The sequence below is a fragment of the Terrapene carolina genome, unplaced genomic scaffold (assembly GCF_002925995.2).
Source record: "Terrapene carolina triunguis isolate 2854851 unplaced genomic scaffold, T_m_triunguis-2.0 Scaffold85, whole genome shotgun sequence".
Lineage (NCBI taxonomy): Eukaryota > Metazoa > Chordata > Testudines > Emydidae > Terrapene > Terrapene triunguis.
The window spans coordinates 50,695,052-50,709,616 of NW_020664436.1; the positions used below are offsets into that span (position 1 = coordinate 50,695,052).

The 14,565-nt window shown below is 42.2% G+C and overlaps 1 protein-coding gene across 1 annotated transcript in view; it reads left to right on the forward strand.

Annotated features, from left to right (window-relative positions):
- AHI1 (Abelson helper integration site 1) overlaps positions 1 to 14,565 on the forward strand; it is a 181,362-nt gene that overhangs the window by 46,131 nt on the left and 120,666 nt on the right. The window contains exons 13-15 of the mRNA XM_026649540.2: positions 447 to 565; positions 7,931 to 8,061; positions 9,394 to 9,534. Of these exons, the coding sequence (XP_026505325.1) occupies positions 447 to 565; positions 7,931 to 8,061; positions 9,394 to 9,534 (391 nt within the window). The remainder of the gene's footprint in view (positions 1 to 446; positions 566 to 7,930; positions 8,062 to 9,393; positions 9,535 to 14,565) is intronic.

Consider the following 14,565-nt stretch of genomic DNA (forward strand, 5'->3'; position numbering starts at 1 on the left):
GATATGATACTGTAGGTAGAGAATGTAAATGCTTATTCCTAGCACCAGCTTCTGCAACAAACATTTGAGAATTGGTAGCATTGTAATTGCACACAGTAACGTGTTGTTTGTACTTCCATAGATAGAATTAAAATAACAGACTATGTATCTTGTCAAAGTAGCTTTGTTCACACTTCTATGGTTAACGTCAGCATTTCTGTTAACAATCCTGGTTTTCAGGATTTCATCGTTATAATAGGATCCGTCATTTGGCTGTGGAAACTTGATTTGGGATATAGTATCTTGTCTAGGAACCAGTGTTGGCTTGGGGTTTTTTTAAACTGCATTTAATCTTTCCTTGTACTGCCCCCTGCCAATTTCATGAGTTAATACCATCGTGACATCCTTACCTTTGTTTCCTATCAAATTAGTCTTGCATTACAATAAACTTCATTTTTTCATTGTAGGAAATAAAAGAAAATGATATTAAAGGGACTCCAATAAATCATTTAGAGGTACATCCAAATGGAAGACGTTTATTAATCCATGCCAAAGACAGTGCTCTGAGAATTATGGATCTCAGAATGTAAGTAGGTTTTTGTAGTCAATGCATAGATTTCTGTGTCTCAAATCGACTCATCATGGCAATAAAATGTTTTAAAATTATTAAATACATACTTAAGAAGAAGGATGGTCCAATAGTTACAGTGCTAGACTGGGACTTGGGAGACCTCAATACAAATCCTTGCTCTGCCACAGGCTTCCTTTGTGACATTGGGCATGTCCTGTAAGTTAGAATTTCCAAAAGTGCCTAAGTCCTATTTAAAAACAAATATTTAGCCGCTTACCCCGTGTCATTGACTTTTCAATGTCACTCAGGAAGTCCAACCTCATACAGGAAGTCTGCAGCAGAGCAGGGATTTTAATCCAGGTCTCCCAAGTCCCTTTTAAAAACAATATTTAGTTACTTAGCTTGGTTCATTGACTTTCAGTGGGACTTAGGAGCCTGAGTCACTTAGGGACCTTTGGAAAGGTTACTCTTAGGGTATGTCTACACTTTAAAATGCTACAGCAATGCCGCCGTAGCACTTCAGTGTAGACACTACCTACACTGACAGGAGGCATTCTCCCATTGGCATAGGCAATCCATCTCCCCAAGAGGTGGTAGCTAGGTTGACAGAAGAATTCTTCTATCAACCTAACACTGTCTGCACTGAGATTTTCACACCCTAATTGATGTAGCTATACCAATGTAAGTGCCTAGTGTAGACCCAGGCCTTAGGGCTAGTCTACACTAGAATTGCAACAGCGGCGCAGCTGTACCAGTGTAGCTGTGCCGCGCTACTAGTGCAGATGGTCTATGCTGAAAGGAGAGAGCTTCTCATGCTGACATAATGCTGTCCACACCAGCACTTAGGTCAGTGTAACATACGTCGCTCGGGGGTGGCTTTTCACACCCCTGAGCGATTTAAGTTATACTGAAGTAAGCACTACTGGGTACAAGCCCTTAGTCTCTCAGTGCCTCAGTTCCCCTTCAGTAAAATGGGGCTAATAGCACTTCACTCTCTCACAGGTTAAATACATTCAAGATACTATGGTAATAGGGGCCACATAAGTACATGAGATGGATGGGTGGAGAGACATTTAAATATAATCTGAGATGATTATTTTCCCCTTTATTATTAATATTTTTAAACTATTAGTATAAAAATAAAGAAATTAAACTACAAAAAGCAAAACTGCTCTAAGTGAATGTACCGCTAAGGCTAAAACTTAAATCCAGAAAAACAAGAGAATGTAGTATTAAAGCATAAAATCTGTGCTGATGTTTTGTTCTAAATTTCCCCCCTCCCCCTCACAAACACAGATACTCAAAGTTTCCCCAATGTTAAGAAAAGATGCTTGGAGGAAAATACTTTCCAAGCACTGACAGCACAAGGAACTATCAAAGGTCTAGGGACATTTTTTCAAAATATACATTTATTTATAATGTAGCTCTCTCCCCATATCACTCTGTTTAAATTTCTTGGACTATCATGTTTTGGGCTACCAAAAGACTTAGCTCTTTTACAGCACTTTTCCTCTTGCCAGAAGTGGGAGGATCCTTGGAATGGTCTTGGTGGAGAGGCCAAAGCTCAGAACCTTGGTGCAATATGGTTGCTTTTCACTGAACCATCCACAGAATCTGTGTGTGGAGTCATTGTAATGGGCCCTTTGAGGATCATATGAATGTAGGGGGATCCTACAGAGGTGTAGAGCCAGCATTATAGTTCCTATACTACCACCCTTCCTGCTACTGGCATGGCAGTGTGTTTGGGGGAGGAAGAGGAAAGTGGGCATGGCTAGGGTTTCCCCACATACTGCTGGAGCCACTGGCAGCCAAAGAACCTTACATTGGAAAACTAGCCAGCCAAGACTTAGAAACAGCGGGTATGTACCATGTGCTGTAGTCGACCCCCTTGGAGCTATTATTGTGTTCAGAATCTCCACTGTCACTAAAAAGTTTCCAGTTATTGTGACTGTGAAGCAAACTTCAAAAATGTGAGCTGAATGTCACCAATATGAAGTTGTCTATGTGAGTCTGCAGAGAGCATGAAATAGTAGCTCTGAGAGGTTTGAACTGCTCTATTCATCTCCATGAGGTGTTAATTTGGATTCCCAGCAATTATACTTTTAAATGTCTACACTATTAACCATTTGAATCCTCACGAAAGAAAGGAGAGAGGGAGGGGATCACAGTTCTGGACAACTTGCTGTGAGTGACATGTAAAGCTAAAACAGAGCTCTTACTCTTACCCCCAAGTCCTCCCCACTACCTCCTTCTTTGATCACTGGACAACTGCACCATTCTGCCTGTCATTCAGGTCTGAAACGTGGGCATCCTCTTTGACTTGGACCTCTCTCTCTAGGTCCTCACGTCTAGGCTATGTCTCAATCTTGCCAACTTTTTCTGCTTAACATCTCTAAGATATAACATGTGCCATCAGTCCATGCGGCTAAGACTGTCATCGTCTCAAGTACTGCTGCAACATCCTTCTCTCTGGCTTTCACAAGTGCATCCTTGCCCTGCTTATATCCATTCAGAATGGTGCTATGAAGATAATTTTCCTAGCCTGTTGCTTTGACCACGTCACCCTTCTTTGTATCCCTCCACTGACTCCCCTTCTCAAGTGCATCAAACATAAGCTATTTGTCCTCACTTTCAAGACCTATCCCTGCCTACCTGTCAACTTTCATTCACTATGAAAATCTCTGCTCCTGACTCCGATCAACCATGATATCAGTCTCCATCGTCCACTTGTTAGGTTTTCAATCAGGCACCTTTGTGCTTTCTCCCAAGTACCCCTCATGTGTGAGAAGCTCCCCATAAACATCTTCAAAGCTATTTCATTATCCTCCTTAAAATTCTCCTTTTCCATAATGCCTACAAAAAATGTGACAACAGATTTTGTCAGCGTTTGTTTGGTTTTGGTGTGTTGAGATGACTGCCTATCATTCTGACCTCGTTGTTTCTTAGTACTCCCCCATCGGTCTGTCAGTCTAGTCATCTGTCTCTCATTGTACGCATTGGTCTGGTCGACGCCAGAACGTTAGGTTGATGTAAATCACCTTGTCTCAACCAATTTATGTGTCTACACCAGGGGTGGGCAAACTTTTTGGCCCGAGGGCCACATTGGGGTTGCAAAACTGTATGGAGGGCCAGGTAGGGAAGGCTGTGCCTCCCCAAACAGCTTGGCGACTGCCCCCCTCAGAACCTCCGACCCATCCAACCCCCCTGCTCCTTGTCCCTTAACCACCTCTTCCCGGGACCCCCCACCCCTAACTGCCGCCCGGGACCCCATCACCTATCCAACCCCCCCTGCTCCTTGTCCCCTAACTGCCCCAACCCCTATCCACACCCCTGCCCCCTGACAGGCCCCCCAGGACTCCCACGCTTATCCAACCCCTGTCCCCCCCCCAGAATCTCTGCCCCATCCAACCGCCCCCTGCTCCCCATCCCCGGGATCCCCTGCCCCTTATCCAACCCCCTGGCCCCCTTACCATGGCGCTCAGAGCAGCAAGTCTGGCCGCTGCGCCGCCCGGATGGAGCCAGACACGCTGCTGCGCTGCCCTGCAGGAGCGCGCAGTCCCGCTGCCCAGAGGGCTGCCCGTGTGGCGGCGTGGCTGCGGGGGAGGTGGGACAGCAGGGGAGGGGCCGGGGACTAGCCTCCCCGGCTGGGAGCTCAAGGGCTGGGCAGGACGGTCTGGCCCGTGGGCCGTAGTTTGCCCACCTCTGGTCTACACTTAAGTTTGTCTCTAGCCAACATAAGCACGCTGTTAGAGCAATGCAGTAAAACCATTTTGCTGAATGGCATGGAGCCCTGGTTGACCTACTGAGGCCAACACAGTGCAAGTGTAGACACTGTGTGACCTGTGTCGACCCTAACAGTCCTCCAGCAGCTATTCCACAATGCTCCCATCTCTGCAACAGTGACTGATCTGGTTACCATTGTGAACTCCACTGCTCTGGGGGTCAGAGACTGGAAGCCACCCCACCCCTTTAAAACTCACGTGTGTTTTTAAAAATGCCTTTTCCTGATTGCCCACCTTGGTGAGCACACCTAGTAGCTCATCCCTGTTGTGTGCAACTGCCCAGTGGACTATGCTGGCTCCACACACTAGACATGCTTCTGCCTGGAGTAGACACGGAAGCATTGTATCTCTTAGGCCTGTGGGAAGAAGAGACTGTGGAGACGCAGCTACGGACCAGACATAGAAAAGTGAAGATCTACAAACAGATTATATGGGGCATGCAGGCAAAGGGTTATGATAGGGATCAACATCAGTGCTGTGGGAAAGCCAAGGAACTTTGCCAAGGATATCACAAGGCCAGGGAAGCCAACAATAGATCTGGTGATGCACCACACACCCGGTGAGACAATGAGCTTCATGCCATTCTTGGCAGAAACCCCACCAGCAGCCTGCAGATCACTGTGGATAGCTTGGAGGACCCTGAGACAGAGAACCCTGCCGTGAACAGCGAGAAGAGGGAGATGTGGCAGAGGGCTGCAGCCATGCTACAAGCCGGAACCTGTTCAAAACTCTGCCAGTCTGGCCAGTCCTGCCTGAGAAGCATGGATGAGTTTGATGAAGGGGAAGGGGCGTTGGGTAAGTGTGTATGCATTTTTCCTTACAATCTTTAAATTTAAAGAGGGCACCTGGCCCATCCCTGTGTTAATAAGACACAGGTATCAACCCTTCACTGTTTCACTCATACGAGAAAAGGTAGAGGAACAACAAACAGAGGCAGAGTTCTCATGTGCTTTTTATTCTCCTATTGGGTTAGGTAGGCGGATGGGCTGTGCAGAGCACTTTGTTTATTTACAGAGGGATGTTCCTTTTATCCTCCTGAGAGATCTTGATGAAACTTTCATGGAGATACTCTGCGATACTCTTCTGAAGATTAGGAATGGCTGTCTTATTTCTTCCTCTGAAATAGGACATTTTCCCATGCCATTCCTCAATGAGTTTGACTGGCACCGTAGCAAGAAACAGGCTAGCAGCATACAGGCCTGTGTGACTATGGGATGCCAGTAGCAGCTGTGTTATCTGTGCCTTAATTACCTTCCCAAGTGAGATATCAGCTAAAACCACCACCACCTATGGAAAATAGTGCCAATATTCAGTGCCATTTCACTATACCCGTACCCATGGAAGAATAGGGACTGAAATTTTATTGCTTCATGCAGCAGAAAATTCTTCTCTTCACTCATCTCAGTGGGCCATACTTACCATGGCTGGGGGGAGCGCAGTGCTATGCTGAGGCGCTCCATAGCTGAAGTGTCAATAAGCATTTCTTGTTAAAAGTGTTTATGCGGGTAAGGGAAGGAAATTTTAAGCTTAACTTTCTCTTTCCGTTGTGACTGTAAATCCAATGGTACATCTGTCTGTTATCAGCAGCTTCAGGCGTGGCGGCCTTGAGGGATGCCCCCTCCACACCCATAGAATGCCTGACTCTGATGAAGTAGAGAAAGAAGAGGATTAGGGAAGACATGTTCAGCAAAATTCTACAAGCCAGTGCTGCATTGGACCGTGAATAAAGGGTTGGCAGGGCCAGGATGACTGACAGCATGGAAAGGGAAAGAGAGAACAGGAGAGAAGCCCCTCAGGATAAGAAGAGAGAAATGCATCAGGACATAATAAGCCTTCTCAGGCATGACACCTAAATACTGCAGATACCAGTTGATCCCCCAGGTCCAAAAATCCCAGACTCTCCACCTGTTTCAATCCTTGGAGAACTCCATGGCCGCTTTTCCCTGCACCATTGCATGATGACTTCCACCGTGGATTGTCCAACTCCAAAATGATTTCCCACTGACTGGTCGCCATTTGGTCTTGCAGTCTTCTAGAATGTGATCACCACTTGCTTTTCAGCTGTCAATGCTCTCATTCTGGTTTCCATGCGCTGGAGAGCTGAGGCAAGATTGGCACACAGATCCAGGAATGTGGTCTTCCGCATTCTGAAGCTCTGCAACTACTACTCGTCGTCCCAAACCTGCCTATGTTGCAGTCCCACCAATCAGTGCTCGTTTCGTGGGGCCAGAAACGGTGCTCCACTGTCAGCTGCTGCTCCATGAATGCCATCAACAACCTTGAATTGGTTCTTACTATGTCCCACAGCAATCTGTCCTAGAAGAAACTGTCATGTCCCCCATTATTGTGGTATTTTCTGTGGGTCTGCAAATACCAGAGGATCACATGTTCTGTATTTGCAACATTCATGGGAATAGTGTAGAGCTCTGTGGCTCCGTGCTTCAGTCAGAGGTGGCAGACACTGAAAAGTGCCACCTGGATTTGTGGGATTTTTTTTTAAAAGTGTGAAAATTATGGAATACGGATGGCATTATGGAATGGAGTAAGTTACATGGTGGGAATTTGACCACTAGCTCCCAGAGATCCCTGCGTGAGTAATTTCTACCCCATAACACATTGCGAAAATTTCCCAAAAGGCTTTGGACCAAACCACAGTGTGTAGCGCACTGTGATACCTACCTGAAATAGATCATACTTTGCATCAACACAGGCACTCCTGCTCAGTATGAGCAGTGCCAACGCAAGTAGCCAAGTATGCACGAGCTGAAGCAATATACAAACTCTGATGACTGTATGCCAATATAACTTGAATCAACCAGTTTGTTTTGTAGGCATGGCCTTCTATTGTAATCTCCTTGGGGGTAGGGACCAGCTTTTGGGTCTTTGTTCGTACAGCCCCTAGCACAGTGGGGTCCTGGCCCATGACTAGGACTTCTAGGTGCTATGGTGATACCATTTTTTAAAAAAATCTAATTTTGGTGCCATACATGGGTGATGTTTCAGAGTACCACCACCTTCCCACCCCTCCCCCAGTCAAGAAGGAGCCAAGTCCAAGGAATCCAGCAAATCCCCTGGGCATATTTAAGCCTCACAGAGGGGAGGAGGAGCTGAGCTCTGAGAGCTGCACAATCATATTTTGAATATCTACACATCCTACTGTAAGGGGCACCTCATTTTGGCAATTTACATGGGTAGAGCTTATTTTGTTGGCAGAGGTGGGAAAAGTACCACCACTTTTTTTCCCAGTCCAACCCCCTTGGCCCAGCAAATAATCAGCCCAGAATTAAGGAAATGCAAAGACAGCTTTTGTACCCACTGTGCAGACCTGGGTATTCCTTTGCCATTTCCAAAGGTATGGGCTTAAGTATTTCTCTGTACTATCAGAGATAAAAGTGCCATTATGAAAGCCAGGAAAGGGAAGGGTTTGAGGGAGAACATGGGACATGCAATGAATAAGTGCGCAGTGCACTGATGCCTACTTTAGATACAAGATATTCAGCTAGTATTATTTATTCAGCAGAAAATTCATGTGTGAGGTATGGGAGATTTTGTCTGTTATGAAAATAATTGCCAAACTCAGACTATTTTTTATTTTTAGCTTGGCTACAAAGAAATACATAGGTGCCACAAACTATAGAGAGAAGATTCACAGTACCTTAACACCATGTGGGACATTTCTTTTTTCTGGAAGTGAAGATGGGATAGCATATGTTTGGAATCCAGAAACAGGTAACCAATCAATTATTTTACATTATTAGGCCAGGTTGTCAAGCTCTCTGGAAGAGCCTTCTTTAAAAAAACAAAAAACAACAAAAAAACAACAACAAAAACCCCTTTTTCATGTAATAACTTTGGTGCAAAATAAAAATTTAGGTTGATGTCCTTACGTCTATAAATGTAAGGTCCACCTTCTATATCAGTGTTGTTAGTTATATGCTCTGAGTTAAAAATTATATTCATACGGGAATAAATCTCAATCACAGGTAGTATCTCAGATTTCTAGTAGTAATTAAACACTTCTAATTTGGTCTTTTGTTCAGTTGTCCTTTCCATATATGATACCAAAGTATTTGTGTATTCAGATTAAGACCCTGTTCCAAAGCCCATTGAAGTCAATGAGTGTCTTTCTGTTAACATCAGTGGGCTTTGGATCAGGCTGTTATTAAGAGCTGTTTATTTTACTTGCACAATTGATTGACTGAAGACCTTTAATAAGTGAATGATCAGTATACATAGCCATCTGGATGTAGGAGTACTAGGCTTCATCATAAATTGTCCTCAAAACTGGATAATTCCCACATAACCACTAAAATACAAAAGAACTCTGCTGGACAAAGCGCAAGCAAAGCACAAATAAGAGCTAGAGAATTTCTTGTCTAAATTAACCGTATTGTACTGTGTGTAGCAGAGAGGAAATTAAATGTAGTGGTTAGTAACAAAAGTTTGGTTTTGTTGACTTTCTGCTTTGTTCTTTTATATCAAGTTACAACCTAGATATTTAAAACACTTAAAAACTGGCATTTAGGCAGGCAGGTCTGTTCTGAAGATTTGCTTTGAAGGCATCTTCATCAACCAGGGTTCAAAACTACCTATACATCATTGCACGACTTTCCCAGTACCTATCAAAAATAGGTGGAATGTAGGAAGAGAGAGAATTTGTAAATAAAAGCCTAAAAAGATTTATGCATGTGTTTAACTTTATAGACATAAGTTGTTCCATTGAGTTCAGGATCAGGGCCAAAACTTTTATGAAATAGTGGTGTGCAAAACTTCCATTCCCATTGGTCAGTATGACTGAAGCCCATGACTAACGTAACAAGCATTTTCCCAGAAAGATACAAACACATATTATGGTTATGTGCCATTTAATATTTTTTAAGTGGATAGTGCTTTCCAAGTTATAAACTAGTTTAAAATACAAAGGTTGAAGTCCTCTTCTCTAAGATTTTGGTAACATAAATATAATATAGAGAGATGAGTGGATATTATAAAAAGTTGCAACATTATCATGTCAAATTTTTATGACAGTACAAATTAAGAACTCTATTTTTCTTTTTATAGGTGACCAAGTAGCCATGTATTCTGACCTCTCCTTCACATTTCCAGTTCGAGATGTCGCCTTTCATCCACATGAACACATGGTGTCATTTTGTGCCTTTGGTCAAAATCAGCCAATACTTGTGTACATTTATGATTATAAAGGTACTGTAGAGCATTTCTCTATGCATAAAAATCTTGATAGCTGTTTGTTTAGCTTTTTAGAAGTGACTTGCAAAGGTTCTTTTTTAAAAACAAACAAACAAAACAAAAAATCAAAACCTGCATGCAAGAATTGTGCTGAAATCTCTAAACCAGTTTAAGATCAGTACAGAATTAGCTTCAAATTTACCTTTCTGTTACGATTTTGCATGTCTGAATTCCAGACTTGTCATCACTTCCCTCTCCAGATCCTACCCTCAGCATCATCAGCAATCTATGTTGTGCTAGTGATGTCATGTCAATCATTAGAACCCTATGTCAGTCTTGGGCTGGATTATGGAGTCAGGCAAACTTACATTTTCTCAAAATACACATAGTTTAATGAAAACCTTAATGTTTTACGCTTAATGGGATATAAAATAATTTTTAAAAGCTGTATAAAAATGGTTTAATTGTTGAGGAAAATCTAGGCTCACTTGGTCCTCTGTAGGCAAACTCGCATCTGCATTGGAATTCCATGGCAAGTGTGTTATCAGGGATCCTAGAAATCTGTTTGTTTTGGAAAAACATGGAATTTGTGTTTTTACAGAGAATCTTTGAATTTTTACATGTTGTGAAAAAACAAAAACATATACTGTAGAACCATGTTTATCGGAGCCTCTGTTGTACAGCTCGCTGTATTAAGCAAACCGGGGCTGTCAGCCCTGGGTGGCGGGGTTTGGGCGGCCAGCCCCAGCAGTGGGACTCCCTATTGTGGCTAGGGAAGCTAAAAGTTCAAAGTTTCATTTTAATCGCAGAACAACATGGATTTGTATGGGTTTTTATTGGAGAATTTTGGGATTTTTATCACAGAAAATGAGATCCCTGGCTATCACTAGCATAGAGTTAATTGTAGACTTAATTAGTCTTTTAAACTTGTAGGTTTCTTGATATTTAAATTTTGTTGGTTACTATTCAGTAGCATCACTGTTTTCTTTGTTGAGGATGTTGTTTCAATTGTCACGTTTCATCTTAATGGCAGATATGACAAAGGTGTTGTGACAAAGTTCCTCCTCTATCTTGGTGGGTCCTGCGCTTATTGGTGGATTTTCTTGCTTCAGAGATTCACCATGTGGGTTGGGGAACAGCCCAGAGACCCTCCCCTCTGGAAGAACCCACAGTCCAGATCAATTGGGAGGTTTGGGGGGAACCCGGGCCCGCCCTCTACTCCAGGTTCCAGCCCAGGGCCCTGTGGACTGCAGCTGTCTATAGTGCCTCCTGTAACAGCTGCATGACAGCTACAACTCCCTGGGCTACTTCCCCATGGCCTCCTCCAAACACCTTCCTTATTCTCACCACAGGACCTTCCTCCTGGTGTCTGATAATGCTTGTGCTCAGTCCTCCAGCAGCACTCCCTCTCAGCTCCTTGCGCCTCTTGCTCCCAGCTCCTCACACTCGCACCACAAACTGAAGTGAGCTCCTTTTAAAACCCAGGTGCCCTGATTAGCCTGCCTTAATTGATTCTAGCAGCTTCTTCCTAATTGGCTCCAGGTGTCCTAATTAGCCTGCCTGCCTTAACTGGTTCTAGCAGGTTCCTGATTACTCTAGTGCAGCCCCTTCTCTGGTCACTCAGGGAACAGAAAACTACTCATCCAGTGACCAGTATATTTGCCCTCTACCAGACTCCTGTACCCCACTGGTCTGGGTCTGTCACAGTGTGTATATAATATATTATGCAGATATATATATTTACTTTTTTTCCGTTTACATCTGCTGTAGTAATAATTGCATTTTGTGCTGATAAAGATGAATTGTTAACAGAAAATTTTAAAATTTCCATTTAGTTGCTGTCTTGATAATATAGAGTGAATAATTAAAAAAAAATGCAACACACTTACTAACTTTATATTAAGGTTCAAATCCTCCATCTACTGTACTGCCATGATTTTACTGAACTAATTACATTGAAAGAATTAATGGTCAATATTAAATGCTAACTTTTAGTCGACTAATAAATCTATTCTGTTTGGCTGACTAGAGAACCACAGATAATTGTGTCTCTTTTATTAAAAATTGATTGTGGGCCTGATTCAGGAAAACACTTAAGCATGTTCTCAAATCTGTCCCTGTTCAGGAGAGCACTTAAGCATGTGCTTTAGTATTTTCTTCAACAGGGACGTTTTCCTAAATTGGAGCCCATCACAGTTCTGGAAAGCACTCTGCTTTGTCTATACAAAGAAACAAAAACTATTATTTCCTGCAAGTAATTCATATTCTATCATGTCAAATTAAAGCTGAGAACTAATTTGCATTATAGCGACATAGATATTTGTAATATGTATATAAATTATATTAATAAAGGTGAAGAAAATTAGCTATTTGAAATCACTAAAGAAAATTACATTCTTGAATTGGACAGGTTTCATAGCTGTTTAACTATGTACCTAGTAGAAATTCATTTTCTATTTAATGGAAAACGTGGTTGAGTCTTGAACAATCAAACAGGATCACACTGAGACTATATTGGTAGTTAAAGTCATTGGTTGTATTAACAAAGTTACTGATCTTTTCTCATCAGTAAGCCATTTCATAGGTTGCGGTCTTTTGGGCATAATCTGTATGACATACCAGGGTACAATCCAGACTGAGTAGCCATGTCACCTGTGCCCTCGAACCTCGGGTGCCCTTTAAAATGCTTTGCTGCTATAGCCTACAGTCTGCTCACAAAAAGCTTCCAGCATGCAAGTCACTCCCAGCTATGTCTGTGTATGTGCTGCAGCCAGCCACACCTTCGCTCTTACCAGCCTTGATTATACTGCAGGATGACCCAACACATCCACAGTCTTAGATTTCCTCCTAGAAATGTGTATCCTGTACTTCCCAGCCCTCTCCTGGACAATACAGGTTTATATAAGATCTGTTATTGCTTTAATAGAAATAGTATGCATGCACCTTGTTACCCCCAAATGGAGTTTCACAGACACTTCAATGTAAACACACTGGATTAGATAAACCATGAAACAAGTTTATAAACTACAAAGAGAAAGATTTTAGTTCAATACAAGTAATGAGGCATAAAAGTCAGAAATGGTTACAGGGAAAATAAAGATGAAATGCAACTGGTGCCTAACTTAACAAGCTATGTTAAATTCAAAGCAGAGTTTTCTCATCACATGCACTAAGCAGTCTTACTGACCAAACTTCTTAAGTTAGGACCCCTTTTACAGTTCAGTGGCTGCTTCCTTTGTCCCTTCTGGTGCAGTGAATCGAAGGAGAGGGAGAGGAGGGATGTTTGTCCTTCCTTTTTATAGTGTTAGCCCCTCTCCTGAAAAACATTTCTAACTGAGATTCAGGAGACAGTCTATAGGGAAGGATGTTCCCTGCTGCTTTTTCCTAATGTGTTAGAGCTTCTTTTGTTTCTCTTCCTGCTTGATGGCTCTGTTTACTGCTTAAATGCAAATTAAGTAGCACATATTTCTTTGTTTGAGCCAGACTTGTTTGCCAACCTCAGTTTGGAACATGTGTGAAGAACAACATACAGTGGAATCGTATAACTTCACATACAATGTTGCCACACACATTTTCTCAGAACAGTAATGACCAGCAAATTATGAGTTTTCAGATAATACCTCACAAGGCACATGTTGCACAAAGATTATTACAATAATGTGTAGGGTGTGGACACGGGTACGTCCTGACACAGTCTGCTACTAACTTTTTGTTCCTTTTTGGTTAAAAATATTTGCTTCGCTTTCAGAAGACAGTTTTATTGCATTGGTGTTAAGGAGTTAATCATATAGTAATATTAATTTTAGTCACTGGTACCATTTTTAAGATTCCCATCGTTCCATAGTTTGGCTTAGATCAGCTGGTTTAAAAACACCCTTTAATGTTTACAATGGGCAAATTTTAAATAAGGAATGCTGAAATCCTTTGTCTTCCTGATGCAACAATCTAGAAACTGTAAAAGTCGTGTGTGTGTGGTTAAAAGGCAACTGGGCTCAACTTTTATCAAGCTAATACCAGTTAACGCTGGTACCTGGCAGCTAGCCCATGTGATTGTCTAATTGGACCCTAATGGCCCTGCAATGAATATTGCCAAAAGCCTTTTCCCAAAATTGAGGTTCCCAGCCCCCAAGCTGTTTCGCTGAATATCTCACTCTGCATGACTAGGCCTGCTCCTGCAGGATATCTCCTGTGCCTAAATGTGTTCAGTTGTCAACTTTAGAAATTTTTCTCAAAGACAATTCTCTAGATGAGCTCAGCGCTACTGGGCTGGAAAAACCTCCAGGCAATTTTAGTAGAAGAAGCAGTGAGGCTACAGAGAGAAAGAAATAGCAGCGTCTAGTGGCAGAAAGAAGTAACTGAATTACAAACTCAGGGTCTTCAGTCTAAGTTGCCCAAGAGTTACCACTTGGTGACCTCCTTGAGCACCTGCTGGACTGGACCCAGCAAGTTACTAACCTCAACTGAACTAGAAGCCTGCATTTTAATTTAGTCGTCATACTTTATCCTTTAGTTTGTGTTTTCAAATGTACTTGGTGTTTTCAATTTTACTTTTCCTTAATTGTATGGAAAATGGACCTTTTTAAAATAAAAATGGTCTGCAATAGAGCCCTTGCTTATCCAAACCCATTTCTGAAAACATTCAAAATATCTCTGGAGATATTTAAGAGTAGGTTAGATAAATGTCTATCAGGGATGGTCTAGACAGTATTTGGTCCTGCCATGAGGGCAGGGGACTGGACTCGATGACCTCTCGAGGTCCCTTCCAGTCCTAGAATCTATGAATCTATTAATCTTTTTCGAGTATCTTGGTAGTTTCCTAGACATGAATTAATTACTGGTACATAATCTCTCCTTTATCTCAACCTGGGTTTATTTGAATAAATTTTATCCCCTTCTTCCCATTTGGAAAAACAGTATTCTTCCCTATTGCTACTTGCAGTTACGTTAATCAGTTGTAATCTATTTTATTTGTGTTTTAAAAAAAAAAAAAAGGATATAAGCGGAAGTTAGAAAATGTATGATTCGCTTGAATTCAATGCCAGTCAC